The following is a 21,408-nucleotide window of genomic DNA, read 5'->3' as shown; positions in this document are numbered from 1 at the left end:
GGTATCTCCAAAATCCCTCCAGACAAGGCTCAGAGTCTGAGGGCCTGCTGGTACCCAGCCAGGAGGAGCCAGGAGAGTCCCATGTGCTCGTGGGTTACTCCAAACAAACATCCCTGCAGCCCACTGTGCTCCCATGGTGCGACCATGCAGCCCACAGAGGCGAGGGGGATTATCTGCTGTACCTCCAGCAGCCGGCCAGGCAGCCCTGCCAGAGGAGGGAGGGGACATGAGCAGCAGACCTGTGCTGGCACCAGTACCGGGCTTGCCTGCAGGGCCAGCAGGTGCCAGGGAACAGCAGCTCAGGCTGAATGCACTGCTGCTGCTGTGCTGCTTCTGCTGCTGCTCTGCTGCTGCTCTGCTGCTGCTCTGCTGCTGCTCTGCTGCTGCTGCTGTGCTGCTGCTGCTGTGCTGCTGCTGCTGCTGTGCTGCTGCTGCTGCTGTGCTGCTGCGCTGCTGCTGCTGTGCTGCTGCACTGCTGCTGCTGCTCTGCTGCTGCTGCGCTGCTGCTGCGCTGCTGCTGCTGCTGCTGTGCTGCTGCTGCTCTGCTGCTGCTGCTGCTGCTGCTGCTGCTGCTGCTGCTGCTGCTGCTGCTGCTGCTGTGCTGCTGCTGTGCTGCTCTGCTGCTGCTGCTGCTGTGCTGCTGCTGCTGCTCTGGGCTGGCAGGGAGGGTGTGTTGGCAAGCCCTGAGGTAGCACCCACACACCCTGCTCCCCCTTCCCCAAAAGGGCTGGAAAGAGAGACTCACAGCCAAAAGCACTTCTCATAGTTCACAATGTTCAAAGCTGGAGTTTATTGCTGTGGGAAGGCAGCTCACAAGTCTCAGGGGAAAGATGTAATGTCTCATTGAGTATTTGCACATTCTTTCAAATGCCACCAAAAATAAGACATTCCTGGTAGTTGCCATGACTGCCAGCACCAGCTGGAGCACAGAGAGGCTCCGCAGAGGTGAGGATGAGGAAGGGAAGCACACACACACTTGTGTGCAGGCACAGGTGCCCGAGGAGGCCGTGTCCCCTTGAGCCCACTGCAGGGAGGAGGGGTGGCTCCCACACCTCACATATCCTCTGCAACACCTCGGCTGCACTGTCTGTGCCTGGCCTGGGATGAGCCTGGCAGGGCCCAGCATCCCGTGTCCCACGTCTTGCCATCCCCCCTCCTGTATCCGCCGTGCCCTGTGTCCTCTGTTCCAGTGGTGCAGGAGCCAACAGCTCCGGGGTTCGTTTCAGCCGGGGCCAAGCAGGAACAGGGTTCTTCCTAACACCAGCAGAGAGAGGGGGGAGCAAACTCCCCGGATAGCCAGGAAGATGTTGAGAATCACCGGCTAGGAGTGAAGGCAGGAGTGAGGGCAAGTGCAAAGCTCCAGGCAGAGGAGACAGGTCAGTGGCTCATCACCCACAGCCACTGTCAGAGCAGTGGGCACCCCGGGAGGGTTTTTCACTGTGGAATGGCATCTCTAATTGCAGCCATGGACTTTATCCCCCTGGCACACCAATTCTTCCCCACCAGAGGGAAGCATTGGCTGTTTTACTAAAACAAACAAACAAAATTTAAAAATCTGAAAATGCCCAAAGAACCAGGGAGACTCCATCCCTACCGAAGCTCTACCCCAAAGCTCAGCTGCCCTTTGCAGGTAGTGCCCCGAGTCTCACACCATGGGCAGAGATTGCTCTACTCCAAACCCCGATTTCCAAACAAAGTGGCACAGAGCCGAGCCCCGCCTGCCCACCCCATGCTCTGCCAGACTGGCCAGGTGGGACCCCCCAGTAACCGAGTGGCAACATCTGGAGGCATCCCAGCCCACTCCTGTGCCAGCCGCAGGTCTCTGACTCCACGCCACACGTGGGGAGCTGTGTCGGTCCCTGTGGCCCCACGGGCAGGGGAAAGCGCTGCCCTGGTGCTCGGGGGAGCTGCCCCGCACACACCGCTCTGCACCACCGGGGCGGCTCATCCCCCTTCGTGGGGACTCCCGTCACCGAGCCTGCTGGGTCCCCGTCCCTCTGCAGGCAGGAAGGCAGAGCTACTGTCCCCAGCCCTGGGGGCTGCCCCGATCTCCCAGGGGTGCTGCTGAGCTGGGGACAGGGTGTCTGTTTGCAGAACACGGGGAAAAGCAGGACAAAAGAAGGGCAGGAATCTCCCCCCGTCCCCACGCGGGGCACTGGGCAGCAATACCTCCAATCCCACCGCAGCACCCTGGCTCCTGTTCGGGTGGGGGGGAAGGACAGGACCCCTCCTCACAGCCACACGTGGCCCCCAAGACTGCCCACCCATCTCCCCCCGTGGCTGGTGGCTTACGTCAGGCAGCAGATGGATCCTGTGCCCAGCAGGCTGGCATGGGGGTGGCACCGGCGGTGCCTGCAAATACCAGGCTGCTGACGGCGCTGGTTATTCTTAGCACCCATGGAGGCGCAGGGGGGGTCGCCTGGCAGGGGCCTGGCACTGGTGGGCTCCCCTGGAGCAGATGGCCCAGTGGCAGGAGCCAGCTCCCCCCACTGCAGCAATGGGGAAGGAACAGGGGAGGCAGGACAGGCAGATTGCACCCAGAGCCCTGCCTGGCTCTGACCCAGTTGCAGCGGGGTCTTTGAGGAGAGGAGGTGATCTGGCTACCACCTGAGAACAGCACAGGGGGCATCTTCGCTCAGACTGCAAGGGAGGGCCTTCCCAAAGCGAGGCTGTGGTTGGGGGACCTGGACAGGCACCGGACAGACAGATGGCACATGGCTGGAGACATGGCTGGGGACATGACTGGGGGCATGGCTGGGGACATGGCTGGCACAGAGCTGGCTGAGCCCAGGCCCCCACAGCCCCACACATTCCCCCTGTTCTCTCCTTCCCAGTCCATTATCCCCTCTCGTGCGGGGGGCTGGGAGCAGAACACCCCGTGTTTCAGCCAGGAGTGGGGAATCCCTTTCAGAGCCGAGGCAGTAACACGGGGCCAAAGCTGTCCCTGCCCTCCTGGTCTGCCCCACAGCCGGCTGGGTCCTCGCCCCCTCCGGCATGCCAGCCCGTGCCAGGGTGCCTTGGGGCTGCAATGACACGTCTGGGTGTGGAGCACTCGGGTGCCCTTGAGGGAAGCGGGTGTGCAGAAACCAGCACTGTCCCAGTCCCGTGAACGGCAGCACCCAAAAAGGCCAGAGCTAAACATAGGAAACCTACTTTCCAGCTGGCGCCACCAGCCGATTACCTTGAACCAGGATGTGGCTCCCGGATCTTTAGGGAGCTCATCGTGGCTCGTATGTGAGAAGGTGGCAGCCCACGGTGCGCGCCGGCTGCAGATGAGGAGCGAGGAGCCGGTGGCTGGGGAGCAGCCCCAAGCCCCTGGTGCAGCTGGAGGGGCCGTGGGCGAGGAGGCAGAACCCAAGGGCACGAGGAGCCCGGCGGAGTCAGCGACCTGCACCCGGAGCCGCCTCCAGCGCCGGCGGGGCCGGGCAGGACGCCCCGGGCCCGGGGCAGGGCCACCGGGCGAGCTGGGGCCGAGGAAGGGGCGGCAACCCTGAGCTCGTCCTTCCCCCTGTGCCCACGGGATGGCAGCAGCCACCGCGGGCACCCGCCCCGGGCGCGGCTCCGCCCGGCTCCGGCCCAGCTCCGGGCCGCCCTTCTGAAACCGGGGCACGGAGAAAGAGAAATCTCAGCGCTCTCCTGTTTCCGTGGCTCCTGGCAACAGCGGGGCCACCAGGGACCCCCCTCACTAGCCCCTGCCACAGGGCAGATGAGCAAGGCTTAATCTCCCTCCCTCCCTCTTTGCCCACAAGAAGGGCTGAGGAAGCACCTCGGGCAGCCCTCAACATTCACCAGCGCATAGAAGGAGGGGACGCTCCTGGGGTAGCCTCTGGGTCGCCCTTGCTTCAGGAATTCACCTGTTTCCAGTATCATCCCAGGCCTGACAGTTCTCCCTGCCCACATTTGTACCCCAGGCTGGTGCCACCCCCACCGGGAGCCGCATCCTGCCGGTCCCCGGGGCCGGTGGGGCCTGGCTTGGGAAGCGCTGCCCGAGGTCATTGTGGCCACTCTCCCAGCTGTGGATCTGCGCTGAATCTGGGACTCATGAGTCCCCTGGTTGCTAATGGCCTGGAAACTGCCTCATCCTCATGGGATGCATCTTCCTTCTTCACGCTAAACAGGGAACAGGAATGTTTGTCGGGCACTCCTGCCGCTCCTTCAGTGGCAGCAGCTACCCCGTTACCACCCCCGGCGGGCACTGCCACCGAGAGCTCTGCTGTTCGTGCCCTCTGCTGGCTTTGCCCGGCCAGATTTTGACCCTGTTTATCTCTTATCAATCTTGCGCCCTTCAAACATGCTGCAATCCTCGGATCGCTGCTTCCTGCAGCTCCTTCCAGCGGCCCTTTTCGCAAGCCCGCTGTACAGAGACGCCCGCCGCCGCAGGTCCTGCCTGCCCAGCCTGCCCGCTCCTCCTCCTCGGCAGCTCTGCTTCCTCGGACCTTGCCCAGCCCTTCCTCAAAAGCTCCCGCTTCTTCATCTCTCTGAAGGGTGAGGGCTCCCCGGGCTGCTCCTGGGGCTCACTGAGCGGCAGCGATGGCAGCCCAGCCCCGCGGCCCCCTCTCACCCCATCTCTGCGTGTGCTTCGAAGTCGGGACCTTGTCACCTTCCCGAATCTCATTCCGAGGGTCGCGGGCCAGTCGTCCCCACCTCTCTGAGGTGTTGTCCCACGCCCCAGCCCCACCAGGACAGCACCATGTGCCCCAACCACTCTTTACTAGCCCCCAGTGCTGGTCAGTGGTGGCAGAAATGTTCACCCTGAGATGCAACAGTACCAGGGAAGCCACTCAGAAATCCCCGTTTTCCCTCGCATGTTCTCGAGCCGCAGGCACCTGCCGCGAGCATCAGCGTGCCCAACATCCATAACCCCCAGGCTTCGTGCCTTCCACCCATCCCAGCAGTGGAGCCAGGTCCTTCCTGGCTTCCCCCCCGCCATCCTGGGAACTTTCATCCCCTTTTTCCTCTTTCCTGCCCCGGAGCCACGCGGGCTGCCCGTGCGAATTTCAGGGAGTGATGCCGCGGGCAGCTGCAGCCTCCTGAGCCCCCACGCCACCCCCGGAAAGCACAGGGCGGGGCGAGGGTCCCCACCGGGAAGGGGGCACCGTGGCCCTTTGTCACTCCACGTTACAATTCGCCAACTTCTCCCGGACCCAAGCGCGGTGTGGGCGCGCTTGCCGGGGAACGGCGGAGCGGGGTGGGGGAGCGGCGAGGAGAGGGGTCGGGCTGGGGCGGAGCGGGGAGGAGAGGAGCGGAGCGGAGGCAGGATGCGCGGGGCTGGGGCGGAACGGGGCCGGGGCGGAGCCGGGGCGGGGCTGGGGCAGAGCGGGGCCGGGACCGGGGCCGGGCCGGGGCGGGCGGAACGGGAGCGGGGCTGGCGGAACGGGAACGGGAGCGGGGCGGGCGGGGGCCGCTCGCGGCGCTCGGCACCGGGCGCGTCCTGCAGCCGCTCGCCCTCCGCGGCCCCGGGAGCGGCCCCGGCGGCGCCGCCGTGGCCGGGCGCGGGGACACCCGGGATGTCCTCGTCGCCCGCGGAGGAGTGCCGGTCGCCCGTGGGGCTGGACTGCTGCAGCTGCTGCCTGGACCTGGCCAACCGGAGCGGGCTGGAGGAAGGGGCCGGGGGCGAGAACAACAACCCGGGCAGCCCCACCGTGAGCAGCTTCCGGCAGCTGCGGGAGCAGCTGGTCCGACAGAACCTCAACACCGACAAGCTGAGCTCCATCATGCGCCAGGACTCGCTGGAGCCCGTCGTGCGGGACCCCTGCTACCTCTTCAATCAGGGCATATGCAACAGGAACATCGACCAGACCCTGCTCTCCATCCTCCTCCTCTTCCACAGGTGGGTGTCACCGCCGGGAGCCCGCGAGCTGCCGGGGCCGGGTGCCCCGGGACAGCGGACTCGGAGCTGGCAGCGATGTGGGGCTGGCAAGAGAGGAGAACTTGTGTGACCTCGGGGCTGGGGGGTGTCAGCGGCGGTGGGATCTGGGTGGGGAGAGGCCGCGTCTGGCACGGAGTCCGTACGTGGTGCCAGCCCATCCCTGGGTGCGGGTCCCGGTGGCTCTGCTCCGCCATGTCCGCCGTGCCCGTCTCGCCGTGCCCTGTGTCTGCCGGGCAGTGACAACAGCCCCCAGCTGTGTGTCTTGGCCGCTGGACCCTGTGCTCATCTCCCTGGCTACCTCTGTCCACACAGACGGTGCCCGCAGGGGCATGGATAGTGTCCAGCGACGGACGGGCATCGGCCCCATCCTGCCTGGAGAGCGCAGCGGGTTCCTTGGGAAGCAGCTGCGCTGCCTCGAAAGCCATCTTGAGCGTCATTTAAGAGCATGGGTAGGGAGCCCGAGAGTCCCAGTGGCAGCTCCTGCCCTTTCTGCAGCCCCCCAGGCCCTCCCGGAGTGGACACAGGCTTGGCCCGGAGCGGTCCCTGGGAAGCGGTTCTGCCCTGCCCGAGCTGCTCTGGGCAGGCTCCCTGTGCCCCCGCAGCCGAGCGTCCTGGGGGCTGCTCCCATCCCTTCCCCGGCCGACTGGGGAGGCAGGACCCTGCTCCCTCCTCCAGCAGCGAGGACAGAGGAGCCTGCACAGGAGGTCCCAGGGGCTACCGCCGTGCAGGTCCCCAGCCCTGAGCAGGTGAGCCGCAGAGGCGAGCAGTGGACAGAGCTGTCTCAGGTCCTGCACTGGCGCTGTGTGGGCCTGGCTCTGGTGACAGAGGGAGCCGGTGACACCCTGTGGGGAAGCAGTCTGTACGGGGGCTAGCAGATCTGGGTCTCCCAGTTCGGTCTGGGAGAGCCGAGCTGGGCCAGTAGTGCCGCAGGTGCCCGAGGCCGGCGGGTGGGACGCACGCAGCGGCCGGAGGGGACCTGTGGCCCATCGGGGGCAGATGCCCGGCAGGCAGCGGCTGTGGGGCTGGCGTTCAGAGCCCCCTGGCCGTGCCCTCCGCAGGTGCCGTGGGCGCTGGGGCCGGGTGCGCTCACACGTGGCTGCCCCACGAGGGAGAACCGCCCCCTCGCCAGCAGCGTCTGACGCCGGGAGGCTGCGCTGGGAGGGAGCCGCTCTTCCTGCGCTTACATAACGCCGAGCTGCCGCTCAGGTGGGCAGGGAGGAGCTGGGACAGCCGCCAAAGCGCCCGTAGCTGGCCCGAACGGGGAGCAGTGAACCTGCCCGGCTGAGAAGGAGCAGGAGCGAGGGATTCCCCTCCTCCCGGGGAGGCTGCAGCACCGCGGGTGAAGGGGGAAGCGAGACGCTGTCCCTAGCACGGGCTGCCGGGGCCGGGGTCAGGGCCAAGCACCCGAGCTGCTCACAGTGCCTGTGGGCCAGAGGCCACTGACACGGGCACAGCGGGCTGCTTTCGAGCTCACCCCTGCTGGAGCAGGACCTGTGGTGCTTCTGCTGAGGTAGGGAGTGAGCAGAGATGCCAGGGGGCAAGGATTAATCCCTGTCGGTCCCTTGCATTCCTTGCTGCCTGTCTTCCATGCCCTGCGGTGTCCCAAGAGGCTCCGCACATTGTTACAGGCCGTGCTCTGGTGTGGTGCAAAGCTTTGTCCCTCTGTCACACCCAGTGTCCAGGCACCTTGGTCTGGAGGCTGCCTGGGTGATCCCCCGTCACCCCTAGGTGACACAGCATGGGGGTGCACGGCCCCAGGCACTGGAGCCAGGTGTGCCCACACCTGTGTTTGCAGTTGTTTTGCTGCAGCCTGAACTTTCTCCTTCTGGGGAATGAGCCAACACATCCAAGAGGAGATAGCATACACAGAGGAGGATTGTGGGTGCCAGAGGAACACCCCGATAACATGTCTGATAAGGGCACCCTGCTGCTGGCACCTGGGAACCCAAACCATTTGGTGCCCATTGTTTTGGCTGCTGTGTTCCTACAGCAACACAGGAGGAGGGGAAGGTTGTGTGGATGTACATCCTCAGGTGTGGCTGACATCCAGGACAGCACGGGATCCCCAAGATGCTAACTAAACCCAGAGTTGAGTCTGGCTCTGAGGCTGGCTGGAGACAGCTCAGGGTCAGATGAGTGCTTCTCAGCCAGTACACATTTCAGCAGGTCCAGCCTGTCTCTGGGGGGCCTCTCTGGCTGGGTGGTCCCTGCCAGGCTCTCCACACCCTTTGCTCACAGCAGGGACGTTGTTAGGGATGCTCAAGGAACACATGCTCTGGACCAGCTGCCTCATGCTCCTGCAGAAAGCCCTGCTGTCCTAGGAGTACACAGGATCCTGTGCATGTCCTCACACACAGCATCACAAACTGCTTTCCAAGGAGGTCTCAGCAGGGCCAAGGCACCAATCCCACGTGGAAGCACCAGGTGTAGGGAGGACAGCTGCCCCCATCCTGGCTGTGCACACCTTCTCCCCGCCGGTGCCAAAGAAGCGAGCAGAAAGGTCTTTGCCATCCCTCTGCTGGGGGATGAGCTGGGGGGAGCCAGTGGTGTGGGAGGAGATCTGCAGGGTGGCAGCTCTTGTGCCAGCTCGTGATCCAAGCGGGACCTGCCTGGCACTGCATGGGGAGAGGAGGCACACAGCAGCCTGCTTGCCCACATCAGCCAGCCACACCAGTGCTCCTGCCCAGCCTCTCTTGGGCAACACCTGGAAACCTCTGCCAGTCCTGATACGGGCTCTGCATTGCCAGATCGGCTGCAGGCACTGCCAGTCCTGCTGCTCCATCCAACAGGGTGGGCAGTGACCCATCCTTTGGTCTGAGCCATGAAAGGAGCCAAGGACCACTTTCTTCCAGGCCTGGGCAAGCCCCGGGAGTCACAGGGAGGCAGGGAAGCTCTGTGTGAGCGGCTGGGGGAAGCATGAATTTGGGCAAAGCAGGGCAGCACTGCCTTTCCCTCTGTAAGGTCAGGTCAGCAAGCAGGAGCTGCCAGGGCAGCAGTACCAGGGTGGCATTTGTGTCACAACACCACTTGTTCCCGTCTGTCGGGTGTCACTTTGCAGCAGCAATGCAGGAGGAGAGGAGCCAGGGCATAAAGGGCATGCTGGGGTGGCAGGGCCAGGGCGAGCATTCCAGCTGGTCGAGTGGGCTGGAGCAACAAGAACACATTGATGGGGAGAGGGGCCACGAGCGAGCATGAGAGAGGTGTGGGTGTGAGACTGAGTTGTCCTACTCTCCTTCTTCTGGCCCTGGGACAGCTCTGCCATGGAGGGAGACAGGAGGGTCCCCCTGCCCTCCAGAACCGTGCACCAGGGCTTTCTTTGCTTTGCTCCCACAAGACAGAGCTGCACGTGGCCCAGCCTGTGGGCTGCAGTGTTGGTTGCAAGCCCTGCACACCACCGAGGTGCTGGGGGGATTTGTTTCTGTGGCAGGAGTGGCTTTGTACCGCTGGGAGGGGCTGACCTTGGCGTACCCAAATCCTCCCACCCTCGGGAAGATGTCAGGCAGGCTCAGCCTGCTGGGGTCTCCATCACAGGCATCCCAACACCTTGGCACCCCCCCCCTCCCGACCCAGCAGGCATGGGGCACGTGTCCCAGTGGCCCAGTCTCACAGGGGCTCTGCCACAGCACACTGGGTTGGCATGGCTCGGCAGGGCTGGCAGCAGCATGGGCCACACCATGCCTGCCCCTGCAAGACCCAGCTCCCTCCAGAAGGATCTTCCCAACGTTCTTTGAAGCACAGGAGGGTCCTGCTCAGCCCCTCCAGCCTCTTGGGAGGGAACCATTTGCCCCTGACCACAAGGCTGTGGCCAAGGGGGCTGGCACAGCTGAGCCAGTCTGGTGATGCCAATGTCAGCTTCTCAGGAGCCTGTCATCTTGGTTCTCTGGGGAATCTCCAGCACTGCCCATCTGCTAGGGCAGGCACTTGGCTCTGCACAAGCAGAAGTAGGTGTCCCACGGTCAGGCAGGGGTGACAGCATGGCCCTATGGGGAAAAGGCTGGCCAGGATGTTTTCTGGCTTTGAAGTGTAAAGATGAAGAAGATGTTGGAGCTGAAGGAGGCTGCAGGGGTCTGCCCTGATCCCAGCGCATTGTCCCTTCCCAGTGAGACATGGCCTGATCCTGGATGGTCTCTGCTGGGACCCAACACCACCTCCTTGGCCACTGCCCACCACTAAGGGTTAAAGCTGCCTTTGTACTTTGGGGGAGCACCGGGACCTGCAAGGGATCAAAGGGCTTGGAAAGGCTTGGGATAAATGTTGTCGGAGCCTGGCAGCTGTGTGTGTGCCCAGGGGACGTGACCGTGCATGGGTCTGTGCGCTTTTTGTGGACTGCCAAGGCCAGTGAGGCTCCAGGTGGATCCGGACCTTGGGAAGGACCGAGACCCTCTTGGCAGAGGGCAGAGAATCACAGAACCCATTAGGCTGGAAAAGATTTCTGAGATCATCACCTGCAATTTTACCCCAGGATGAGTGTTGGGAGAAGAGGGCTGGAGAGGCAAGAGAGGCTACAACCCATCCCAATGCTTTGCAAATGAGCTCTGAGTTATATTTATCCAGGTGCTGCACATGGCTGGCTTTGGGACAGGAGATCATCCTCTGTCTGTGTGCTGAGTTATATATATACATATATATATCTGTTTGAGGGGGCTTTTGCTGCAGAACAACTCTGGTGGCAGAGGAGAAACTCTGGGCCCTCAGACTGCAGGATCAGGGTGGGATCCAGTCCTTGCCACCCCCACCTGCAATTCCCTGAGGATGGCAGCCCTGTCCAGACTGGCAGGTGGCAGATACCACGGGGAAGGACAAGACATTTCCATGTCCCTAAGTGAGACCATCACAGTGATATGCCTGTGAAAAGGAGCAGGGCTGCTCCGGGTGGTTTGGAGGCAGGGCATGGTCTCAGCTTGTCCCCAGGATTTGGCACAAGCAAGGTGAGGGCTGGCTGCTGAGCTCAGACACACAGAGAGCCACGGCAGCAGCACAGGTATACATCCTGCCAGCAACCGATTGTCTTTCACGTTGTTATTGTTCTGAAATGTCAGTGACGGCAGGCTTTCGGCGAAGGTCCCTGATTTGAAATGCCCGGGATTCCTTGCAAAGGCCAAGTGGGGTATTAATAACCACCTCAGCTGAAGCCGTGCCTCCCTGCGTGTCCTTGCCTGACCTGCTGCGGGTGCTGGCTCTTGCCAGCCGAGCTCTGCTCCTCCAGCCCCGAGCGGCTCGGCTCTCACAGCCCCACCGGCTCCGCCTGTCCCTCGGATGTCGTGGGGCTGTACTGGGCCTGTACTGGGCCTGTACTGGGGCTGTACTGGGGCTGTACTGGGGCTGTGTTGGGGCGGTGCTGGGGCTGTACTGGGGCTGTGCTGGGGCTGTGCTGGGGCTATGCTGGGCTCTGCTGGGGCTCCCCCCAAGCGCTGGGCCAGGGAGGAGAGCAGCAGGCTGCAGCACCTGTGGAAGGGGCCAGTGAAGGGTTTGAGGGCTCCCAGAAACAGGGCTTATTCTGGGCTGGAAGAGCAGATTTGGGTAGCGTGGGGTGCGCTGCACAGCTCTCACAGCTCCCCTGCCTCCGTCCTCATTACATAACGATCTGCCTCCCAATTAGCGAGTGGGCACTCCCGCACGCCGCAGGGCAGCAGCTGCCAGCGCCCAGCAGGGCTCCAGAGCTCCTGCTCCTGCCTGAAAAGGGGTCTGGGATTGTTTTTGGAGGATGCCAGAGGCCCTCCTTTGGGGTTCCTCTCTGGGGCTGGGGAGGCAGGAGCCAGGCTGGCAGCCCCCCGTGGGCACACGGGCACTCGTAGCCCTCGTGCTGCCAGAGGTCCCTTCAGTGTTGCCACCACCTCTTCCCTATCCCCACTCCCCCAAAAATGGACCAGAAAAGGGCTGCCAGGATCTGGGGCTGATGCAGCTGAGGCTGTGCAGGATAATACGGTCAGGCAAGGAGCAAGGAGAACTCTGGAGTTCAGAGCCATGGCTGGCAGGAGCGCCAGGGCAGGGCACGGGTAACCAGGATGTGATAACACCCAGTTCAGTGACAGGACTCCAGCCACGGCCCGTGGGTGTGAAACACTGCTCTGCAGACAGATTTGTGGATTAAAGCTCAGCCAAGGGTTCAGCCTGCCATCCTCCCTGGAGCTGGGCATTCCTGCTCCATGGGGGCAGCTAGCATGGTGGGGGTCAGCTGCACTGCCTCAACAGCCAGGCACGATGCTCAGAGAAAGCTGCAGGGTTTTCACTGGGCTGTGCCATGGCTGGCACTCTCACCTCAGTGTTTGGCAGCTGTGGGACCCTTTGTGAGGAGCAGTGAGGGGCAAGAGTGCCCCACAGCCCCTGGCAGGGCACCCACTGGGGCTCACAATGGGTTGGCATCAGCATGGGGCTGCTGTTGACAAACACGGGCGAGGTGGGATGTTTGGCCACCTGATCCAGGGCTGGTAGCTCTCCAATGAGTTTTTTTCCTCTTCCTCTCCTACGCCAGCATGCCCAGGGAAGCCGTGACTCTGGGGGCTTCCAACACAGTGGGAAGGGTTGTCTGGAACTGGGTCCTCTCTGACCTCCCCTCCTCACACTGCTGCTGCTGGGGCACAGGAGGAAGAAGAGGGTCTGGTGACAGTTAAAGAAAAATTGCAGCTCTCAGCAGGCTGGCTCCAGGGTGTGCACTCGCATGCTAGAAAAAACCAGAACTGGGAGTACAGCCAAGTACCTTTATCGGAGGAAGCAGTCAGCCCCACAGCTGGACACAGGAGCCTACCAGGGCTCCCTCCACCACCCCACAGCCTGACAGGTTGGAGGAGTCTCCGCACCACAATCCCTGCCTTCATGCCTGCTGCCTGGTGTTGTGGATCACCTGTGTCCCCTGCCCATGGCCACGGAGCCCACTCTGTCTCCACTGGGCATGAAGGGAAGGAGGACATGTTCCCTGTCAGCCTTGCCCTCAGGCCTTCCCTCCCTGAAACCGTCCCTGGGCTTCCCCAGCGTGGCAGGGGCCACCACTTCTGTGTGGGCCACACATGACTCTGGTGTCCCCTGGCTTGGGACTGGGACCAAGCAAGGCCAGCAGCATCAGCTCTGCAGGCAAGGGGTGCATCCCTACCCAGGCACGTCCAGGTGTGCCCAGGAGTGCTGTTCTGGAGCAGCACATGCCCTGGCTTGGGGGATTTATGACCCCTCCAAGGCTCTGATGGGCATGACTGGGTCCCCCTGTCACAGGGCTCCTGGTTCCGTGGGGCTTCTGCATGTCCCACATGTCCTGGAAGACAGCAGCCAAGCTGGGGGTAGTGCCAGGCCTCAGGGAGCAGCTCAGCCAGGGGATCTCCAGGAGGAGGAAACCAAGATCTGGACAGCTGGTGTGCTCTGGCAGTGCTCGGCCCACAGCCGTGGGGACAGGCACAAGGGCCCCACGCCAGTGCCATAGGGCAGGCAGCTGCTGTTCAGGACCCTGGGATTGGCATGGAGATGACTCGGCTGCCTGTTTGCCGGGGGACAGCCCCCAGTGTTACCTCTCCTTTCCCAGAACCAGGAAAGAGCTGCTGAACAAGACCTGGAGCTCCTCAGCCCTGTCCCACACCCAGCCCTTCCTGCCACAGGCTCCCACAGGCCCCAGCCATCACCCGTGTCCCCAGCCACACTCTCCCCTCTGTCCCTGCAGGGCATGCCCGGTGCTGGCATTCCCAGTCCCTTGGCTTATACCACCACAGTTGCAGGATTTTGGGCTGTGACAGGCAGAGTTTTCTTAGCTGTGTGTTTGCAAGCAGTAGCTTTTCCTCTCCCACTCTGCTCTGACCCTTGGAGCGGGAGATCTGGCTCTGCAGAGCAGCCTGGACAGCCTTGGCTCTGCGCCTTTCCCAGTTTGCTCTCCAGTGTCTCTGGGGCCAGGCTATAAACATTTCCCACGCCTCAGACCCTCTGAAGGGCCTTCCTCCCATTGAGCTGAGTCCTTGGGAGAGAGCAAGCCAGGAAAACTGCCACAGAGCCATGAGCACAGGCTGGAGTAGGGGGAGAGCCAAGTCTGGGGAGCCAGGGCTGCTCCTCAAGCCCCAAGCACACCTCCACCAGCTCCATCGGCTGCTAACGGACAGGAGCATCCTTTGGTGTGTGGCCCTGCAGTGCCTGGAGCAGCTCCAGCACACAGGGCACGGTACAAAGGCACGGCTTGTCCCCGGGGCTGTGGGGAGAGGCCATATCCCCTGAGCCACAGCGCTGTGCAGGTGTGGGATGCAGGCAGCGAGCGATAATCCCCTCTTGCCCCTTGCCCCAGCCTGGCAGAGCCCTGTGCTGCTGCACAACTACAAGTCCCATTGCTGAGGAGGGGGTTGTCACCTAATGTCACCCAGTAGGGGGGCTGGCGTCTTCTGGGCCGAGGCAGAGGGGCGAGGGCTGAGGGGCTGCCGGCAGCTTTGGGGTGTCCTGCAGGGCTGCTGCTGGGCTGATACCATCACTGGCTGCTGTCACCACCTCTCCTCACTGCGCGATGACAACCGCGGGTGCTTTTTTTTCCCCCGAGAGCACAACAATTAGTGTCACAATTACCCTGTATTGCGGCTGCTGTCACTGTTACCAAAATAACCACAGGCACGAGCCGGGCCCAGCCTGATGAGCCTCCTGTCGCTGTGTGTGGACACAGGAGTGGCTGTGCTGCTGTCTGGGGGTGCAGATCACACCACAGGCCCTGCTCCAGGCACTCGGTGCCCTGCTCTTTAGGAAGCGCAGGGTGGTGTTCTGCTCACCCTGCTCTGCTTGGAGGAGCAGGAGCAGGTGGTGGGAGAGGAGGCAGCTGCCAGCAGCCTGGCAAGGCCAGGTATGGTAGGAAAGGGCCCCCCACACTTTGGGGAGCAGCTGGAGCCCCATGTAGGGCCCTGCTGCTGTGGGGGCATTGGGGCAGCTCAGAGGGGCTCCTGGGGAGAGCTGGCACGAAGCAGGATCCAGCAGAGCTGCAGGGGTGCCAGCAGAGCTGCAGGTGACACCGAGGGCTCTGCAGGTGACACCGAGGGCTCTGCAGGTGACACCGAGGACTCTGCAGAGCTCACAGAGTGCCCTGTGCCGTGCTGCTGGCTCAGGTGAGCGGGCAGGGCAGCGCTCCTGCCTCTGCGCGGAGCAGCGTCTGTTTGGGACACAGAGCGCGGGTCACGGGGGCATTCGGGTCGGGAAAGACCCTCGAGATCGTGGGCTCGGGGTACTGCCCGAGCATGCCGGCACACGTGTGCAAGCAGGAGGCCGTAGTGTGCACACGCGTGGGCTGCAGGCGCGTGCAGGGCACACGGGCGGGCGCCGTGTGCGCCCACGGGTGCGGGCAGGAGCCGCCTGCAGGGCTGCGAGGTGTGCCAAGCTTGGGGGGCTGCGAGGGGGCTGCAGCCCCCTGCCCGGCATCACCTGCCCTGGCCAGCGGCTGCGTAGGGATCTCTCATTTACTGAGCGCCAGGAAAGAAACTTCTGCTTCTCCATCCCTGCAGAGCATCCCTTGCTGGGGCCTCTCGAAGGCTGACAGCGTCCTGCCCTGCCTGAGTGAGGAGCCCATGCCCCAAGCAGTGATGTGGGCAGGGCTGGGTGGAAAGACCCAGGAGGACTGCAGGGAAATCAATGACTTACTCCAGTTTATTTTTGCAATAGTCCCAGCTCCATGGGAAAAATATTGGAGGTGGCAGAGCTGAAGCATTTTCCAGCTTCACTCCAGTAGCTGCAGAAGTAGTTGTGTTTTTTCCTTGGTGCCTGAATGCTGCAGAAAGGTACAAGGTGGGGACCAGGAACCTCAAGCTGTGAGACAAGGACCACCAGCCAGGCCCTGGCTTGCCGGTTCTGCAGCCCTTGGTCCCTGCCACTAATGATGGAGAGCTTCCTTTGGGAAGGAGGCTGAGCCAGCACTGGGGGGGACATGCCACAGGAGGTGGGAAAACAGGCACAGCTGCCAGGGCTGGGGGCAGACTGGGGTCTGCCCACCCCATCTCCCTGCTGCTGTCACCTCTCTGCAGAAGACAGGAGGTGACACAACCGTAGGAGAAAATGTTCTCCCCATCTCTCCTGTCTTCTCCACAGAGAGACCAGCATGCTTCATGAGCTGCAGTGGCAAACTCAGCCAAGGGACCCCTGGTGTGGGTGGTCTGGACTTGTCCCAGCAAGGGGACAAAGCTGTGTCCCAGGGGCCGCCACCAAGCCCACCACCAGCCACTCTGGGGACAAGTGCACACAGAGGCCTTTCATCTCCCCAGGGAGGGGGGCACCCGCACAGCTCGGGATGGCACACTGGCCATTGGTCTTGAAAGGGCCAATTGAGTACAGCTGAGGTCATCTCCCAGCATGTTTACCCTGTGGCTGGAGCCCCTGGATGCAGCCAGCACCCAGGCTGTCTCTGTCACTGCGAGCCGGGGGACGCAGCCACAGGCAGAGCCGGCATTGCTGCTGGGAGCAGAGGGGCCGGAGTGGGGTCACGGCGTGGCATGGCCTTCCAGCCGCCGTACTCCCCGAGCCTCTTCAGAAGGAGGGACTGGTAAGTAGGGCCTGCCGTGCGTCGGGGGGGGAGCACAGGCCAGCCTCGGGGCTTGGGGGATGGACACCTGCCCACTCTGTGCAGTGCCAGCACCCTGCTCAGCCCCTGCCCAGCAGCTTTGCATGTGCTGGAGTGGGGCTGACACAGGGGGATATGCATAATTGTGGAGAGCTGCCTGGCTAGGTCTTGCTCCCAGCAGAAGCTGTGCTGCACTGTGCCTCAGTTTCCATTTTGATGGGGAAATTCCACTATGCTCCTCCTCCCCACTCAAGGAAGGGGCACAGCAGCACACCCACAAGTCAGGGTTCCTTGGCCTCTCCCAACGGCCAGTGCCAGGCACATTTGGTACCCCCTGGACCGGGACTGCTGCTCAGTGTCCTTTGCAGCATCCCTGGGGTGCACGTGCCCTGCCGGCACTAACTCTTCCGTGTGTGGGGTGTGCCATCCAGCATCAGCCTCGCCGTGCCTAGCAGGGGATGAGTCTCGGGGTCAGGGGCAGCAGGCAACCACTGAGCAGAGTTGATCCAGAGGGCGTAGATAAGTGGGCGGCCAGGGGCAGCGGGGTCAGCACCGGCTGGGCAGCGCCACCCCGGCCCCTGGGATGCTGCCGTCGTTTTAGGGGCCCTGCTTCCAGCCCTCGGAGCTGTGGAACACCTCCACAGCCACCACGGCCTCCACAGCCTCCGCACCCTCCGCACCCTCCGCACGCGCTCGCTCCGTGTGTGGAGCGGGACCCGCAGTGCCGCCCGTGCCCGCGCGGGGGCGCCGTGCGCGGTTATGCAACGGCGGGCGGGGTGCGCCCGGCCCCGGGGAGCGGCGCTGGACCCCGCTTTGTTCGGGACCCCGCTTTGTTCGGGACCCCCGCCTTGTTCGGGACCCCCCCCCTTTGTACGGGACCCCCGCCTTGTTCGGGACCCCCCTTTGTTCGGGACCCCCGCCTTGTTCGGGACCCCCGGAACGCTCGGAGCCTCGGGGTGGCGGTGTTTAGTGCCCCAGATTGTTCTGGACCCCAGATTTGCTCTGCCATCCCGCGGTTGTTGTTCTGCACCCTGGGCGTGTTCTGTACCCTGAATTTGTTCTGCACCACAAGGTCATTGCTCTGCACCCTAGATTTCTCGTTCTGCAGCTTGGGGTTGTTTTGCTCTGTATCCCGAGTTTTGTACCTCTGTTTTGTTCTATATTTGGGGGCTGTTCTGCACTCCGGGGGTGTTGTTCTGTACCCCGGGTTTGTTCTGCACTCCGCAGTCGTTTTGCAACCTCGGGGCGTGTTCTGTACCCTGGGTTGGTTCTGCACCCCGGGTTTGCTCTGCGCGCAGGTTTTTGTTTCCCCTCCTGGAGTTGTTTTTTTACGCCTGGGTTGTTTTTCCGCTCTCGTTTCTGTTGTTTGTCACTCGTGTTTCTGTTTGTTTTGAACCCTCGTTTCTGTAATGCACCCGGTTTTTAGCAGCCCGTTTCTGTTTTTCATTCCCGTTTCTGTTTTTCACCCGGGGGTCTATTCTGAATGCCCGTGGCTCCCCTTTCCCTCCTGCCTCCTGTGCACAGTCCGAGGGCCTCACTTGGCAGGACGGGCAGGCTGCACCTCCAAGCGCAGCCTGGGCTCAGCCCCTCTCCCAGCCCGCAGCAGGAGCGCGTCCCCCGCCCCGGGTGCCCAGGACGGGATGCTGAGCGGGGCTGGCTCCGCTGGGGCTGCCAGACGAGGGGGGGTCCAGCCTGGGGGGGACGCGGTGCTGAAGAGCGGGGTTCTTGTGCTCGGCAGCGCCGTGCTGTGCTTCAGCTGGAAGGGGCGGAGGGGCTGCGCAGGGGGCAGAACACGGGACGAGTAGCGGGGCAGTACCAGGGGGGCAGTACCAGGGGGGCAGTACCGGGGGTCAGTACCGGGGGTCAGTACCGGGGCAGTACCAGGGGGGCAGAACACGGGACAAGTACCGGGGTAGTACCAGAGGGGCAGTACCGGGGCAGTACCGGGGCAGTACCAGGGGGGCAGTACACGGGCTGAGTACCGGAGGCGGTACCGGCGCAGCCCCCGGCGCGGCGCTGCGGGCGGTCCCGGCCGCGTTCGCCCCTCCCGGCAGGGCGGGCACCGCCGATATAAAGCGGGCTTGGCTCAGGAGGCCCGCAGTGCGTTTCGCTCCGTCTGTGCGAGTGTGTGTTCCTGCGCCCGCAGCCATGAGCACCGGCATGTACCAGTCCCCCATGGAGGTGGCTGTCTACCAGCTCCACAACTTCTCCATCTCCTTCTTCTCCTCCCTGCTCGGGGGGGATGTGGTCTCCGTGAAGCTCGATAACAGGTAGGGGCAGCCCCGGTGCGCCGCGGCCCCGCCGTTCGCCGCAGAGGTCGGGGGGAAGGGGCACCCCCGGTGCTGAGGTGCGGGGGAAAAGCTGCTCCGGGAGCGAAGCACAAACGCGACCGGTGCCTGAATCCATCGGTTCCCTCGGGAGGGGCACGCCCCGAGCACAGTGGGGGAGGCGTCGCTGCGCGGAGCCCTGTGGAAGGGAGGCGTTCGGAGCTCACCCCCGGCCTTTCCGCTCTCTTCCAGCGCCTCCGGAGCCAGCGTGGTGGCCATCGACAACAAGATCGAGCAGGCGATGGTGAGCTGCAGCGCTGCCCCCTCTGCCCCGCACCTTCCCCGTCACCCGCGGCTGCTGTGCCCGGGGCTGGGCTCCCCGCTCCCGGGTGGCTGCTCTGCCCAGGGCCGGGGGTCCCTCGACCCGCGGGGGTCCCCACTCCCCACCCCGCTGCCAGGCAGAGCCGCTCTTTGTCTGCGACCGGCGCAGAGCTCATTGTCTCCAGCCCCTCCGCAGTGCGCAGGGAGCGAGGGCGGACACGGGGCCGCACTTTCGGGCTCTGGGCTGCCCGAACCGGGCCCCCTGGGCGCTCAGGAACTCCAGCCCCAACAAATCCCGGGGCAGGGGAGGAGGCTGGAGGGTGCTTCTGGATGCAGAGAGATGCCCCTCGAGGGAGTTGTGCTGGATGAGCACCAAACCCTGGGCCAGGGATCCAAAGTTGGGGTGGGGAGGGATAGTCCTTGGGAAAAGCTTCTGCAGCATTTGGCACTTTCCCCAGCACTTGGGAATGGGAGGGAGCAACCCCCAGGGCATTACTCTCCATTGATCGGTCTCTTCCATGGCATTTTGCAGGATCTTGTGAAAAATCATCTGATGTACGCTGTGCGGGAGGAGGTGGAGGTCCTGAAAGAGCAAATCAAGGAACTGTTGGAGAAAAACTCCCAGCTGGAGCGTGAGAACAGCCTCCTGAAGACCCTGGCCAGCCCTGAGCAGCTGGAGAAGTTCCAGTCCCGGCTCCCAGCAGAGGTGCTGTGCCCTGAGGAGCAGAGCCCCGGGGTGGCTGCCCCGGCCCAGCGCTCCGGGGGCTCTGCGGTGTAAGGTGGCTCTGTCCTCGGGGTGGGCAGAGCCACAGAACTCTTTCTACTTAATCTCCTGCAAAATCGTTTCCGCCTTCATCTCACACGAAGGACTGCCAGAGCCTGGCACTGAGCCGCGCCCCTCGGGCAGCCCTGGCCAGCCCGCAGAGCCAGCGGCTGTCTCCTTCATGAGGATGCTCTTCTTCAAGGAAGACAGGGGCAGCTGACCCCCCCTCCCCACCCAGCCGCCCAGCAGGTGCCAGGAGGAGATCTGTGGAAGCCGTCGCGGGCTGCGGAGCGGGGCTGGGCAGGCTTTGGCACCGTGCTGGTAGCCGGCAGTGGGAAGGAGCGCGCGCCAGGCCGTGGTTGCGCTCTGCAGGGGGGTGTCTCTTTCTGGCAAAGCCCGACATTGGAGGGAGACCGATGTTTAGTGAGTGAAGCAGATGTGTCCCACGAGCCACCCAAGAGCCTGCTGGAACTCGAGCCAGACTGAGCAGCACTGGGGGTGGCAGCTGCAGCGTAGACCGTGGCTGAACGCACAGCAGTGTGGGGATTACAAGGAGAAAAAGCTTGTTTTGTTAGTTTGGGCATCTTGTGTAGCCGTATCTGTGTACAAACACGCGCACCAGAGGTGCCTCCGAGGCCGCGGGGTGCCCGCTCTGGCTCAGCCGTGCCCACCTGAACAGCTGGGGCATCGGAAGGCAGGCTGGAATGGTGAGCGCCCGTCAGTGGGCACACAGCTATTGCCAGTGGCACCAGGGAGGGGACAGACTCGCTCCTCTCTGGCATCCCACCTGACAGAACCGTGCAGCAGCGCTGGGAGGATCTGGACTGACTACTGGGCAGAGCCACAAGCCAGGCTGTGCTCTAACCCACTAAGGTGGAGGAGCCAGCCCGTGCCCCGGGGCTCCCCTCTGTCCCTGGCCTTTCCCTGGGATGTGACGGGACATTGCTTTTGATGTCAGAAGCGGTGACACTGTTGTGTAAATCTAGATAGAAATGGCAATAAACTCTACTTTTTATATATACCTGCACTCCAGGCGTTGTCTGTGTCTGGGAAGAGAGGGGAGAGTGATGGCACTGGGGAAGAGGCTGGAAATTGCTGAAATGGGACTGGTGTGGATACTGGGCTGGTGCTGTTTCCCAGCTGGGAAAAGCTGGCAGTTCCCCACCTTTGCAGGAGGGGATAGTTCCGCCTAGATGGCCCTGGCTGAGCCAAGATGGGTTTTTGGAGATATGAGCAGGTAGCCTGTTCCCAGGGGTAAGGAAGAGGTAGGGGAAAGTGCTGTGAATCTGCAGGTCTCTGTCCCCTGTGTCACACCTGTGCAGGGCAGACTTAGCAGCATGAGCAGAAAGGAAGCTCTTCTCAGGCTGTGTGGAGCTGTATGTACCCTCAGCTCTGCTCTTCCTCTGGTGTTTTTGTTCTTACAGCCATCACTGATATTTTTTGTTTGTTTGTTTTTATTTGTTTTTCATTTTGGGCCATCTTAAAATATGAGAATAAGGATGGGTCATCTGGATTGGACAGTACTGGACAGGGATGGGGAATGCCCCAACCCTATCCTAGGGCACAGCCAGCTTTTGATTCAACCCCAGGGGCTATGTGAGGGAGAGCGAAAAAGCCCCGATTCCTCTATTCCTGGGGCTGCTGATGGCTAATACAGGTTAAACCTGGAGGTGTTTGTGCAGAGCCCCAGGCTGGC

At 63.0% G+C, this 21,408-nt stretch overlaps 1 protein-coding gene across 1 annotated transcript; it reads left to right on the top strand.

The window, feature by feature from the left end:
- The first annotated feature begins 5,441 nt into the window (after positions 1–5,441).
- On the top strand, positions 5,442–20,731 carry TSC22D3 (TSC22 domain family member 3). Its single transcript, XM_086850050.1, has 3 exons — positions 5,442–5,830; positions 18,881–18,932; positions 19,482–20,731. The coding sequence occupies exons 1-3, from the start codon at positions 5,508–5,510 to the stop codon at positions 19,725–19,727; spliced, it is 621 nt and encodes a 206-aa protein (XP_086706176.1). The 5' UTR covers positions 5,442–5,507; the 3' UTR covers positions 19,728–20,731.
- Positions 20,732–21,408: the final 677 nt, after the last annotated feature.

The sequence above is a fragment of the Cyanistes caeruleus genome, chromosome 14, assembly GCF_971803275.1.
Source record: "Cyanistes caeruleus chromosome 14, bCyaCae1.hap1.1, whole genome shotgun sequence".
Lineage (NCBI taxonomy): Eukaryota > Metazoa > Chordata > Aves > Passeriformes > Paridae > Cyanistes > Cyanistes caeruleus.
Note: the sequence above shows the minus strand (reverse complement) of the source record. Positions and strands in the feature narration are given on the sequence as shown.

Excerpts from the sequence above, each read along its gene's own strand:
- TSC22D3 (XM_086850050.1), top strand. The coding sequence starts at position 5,508 with ATGTCCTCGTCGCCCGCGGAGGAGTGCCGGTCGCCCGTGGGGCTGGAC. Across the intron at positions 5,831-18,880 it reads ATCCTCCTCCTCTTCCACAG|CGCCTCCGGAGCCAGCGTGG; the intron begins GTGGGTGTCACC and ends GCTCTCTTCCAG. Across the intron at positions 18,933-19,481 it reads ACAAGATCGAGCAGGCGATG|GATCTTGTGAAAAATCATCT; the intron begins GTGAGCTGCAGC and ends GGCATTTTGCAG.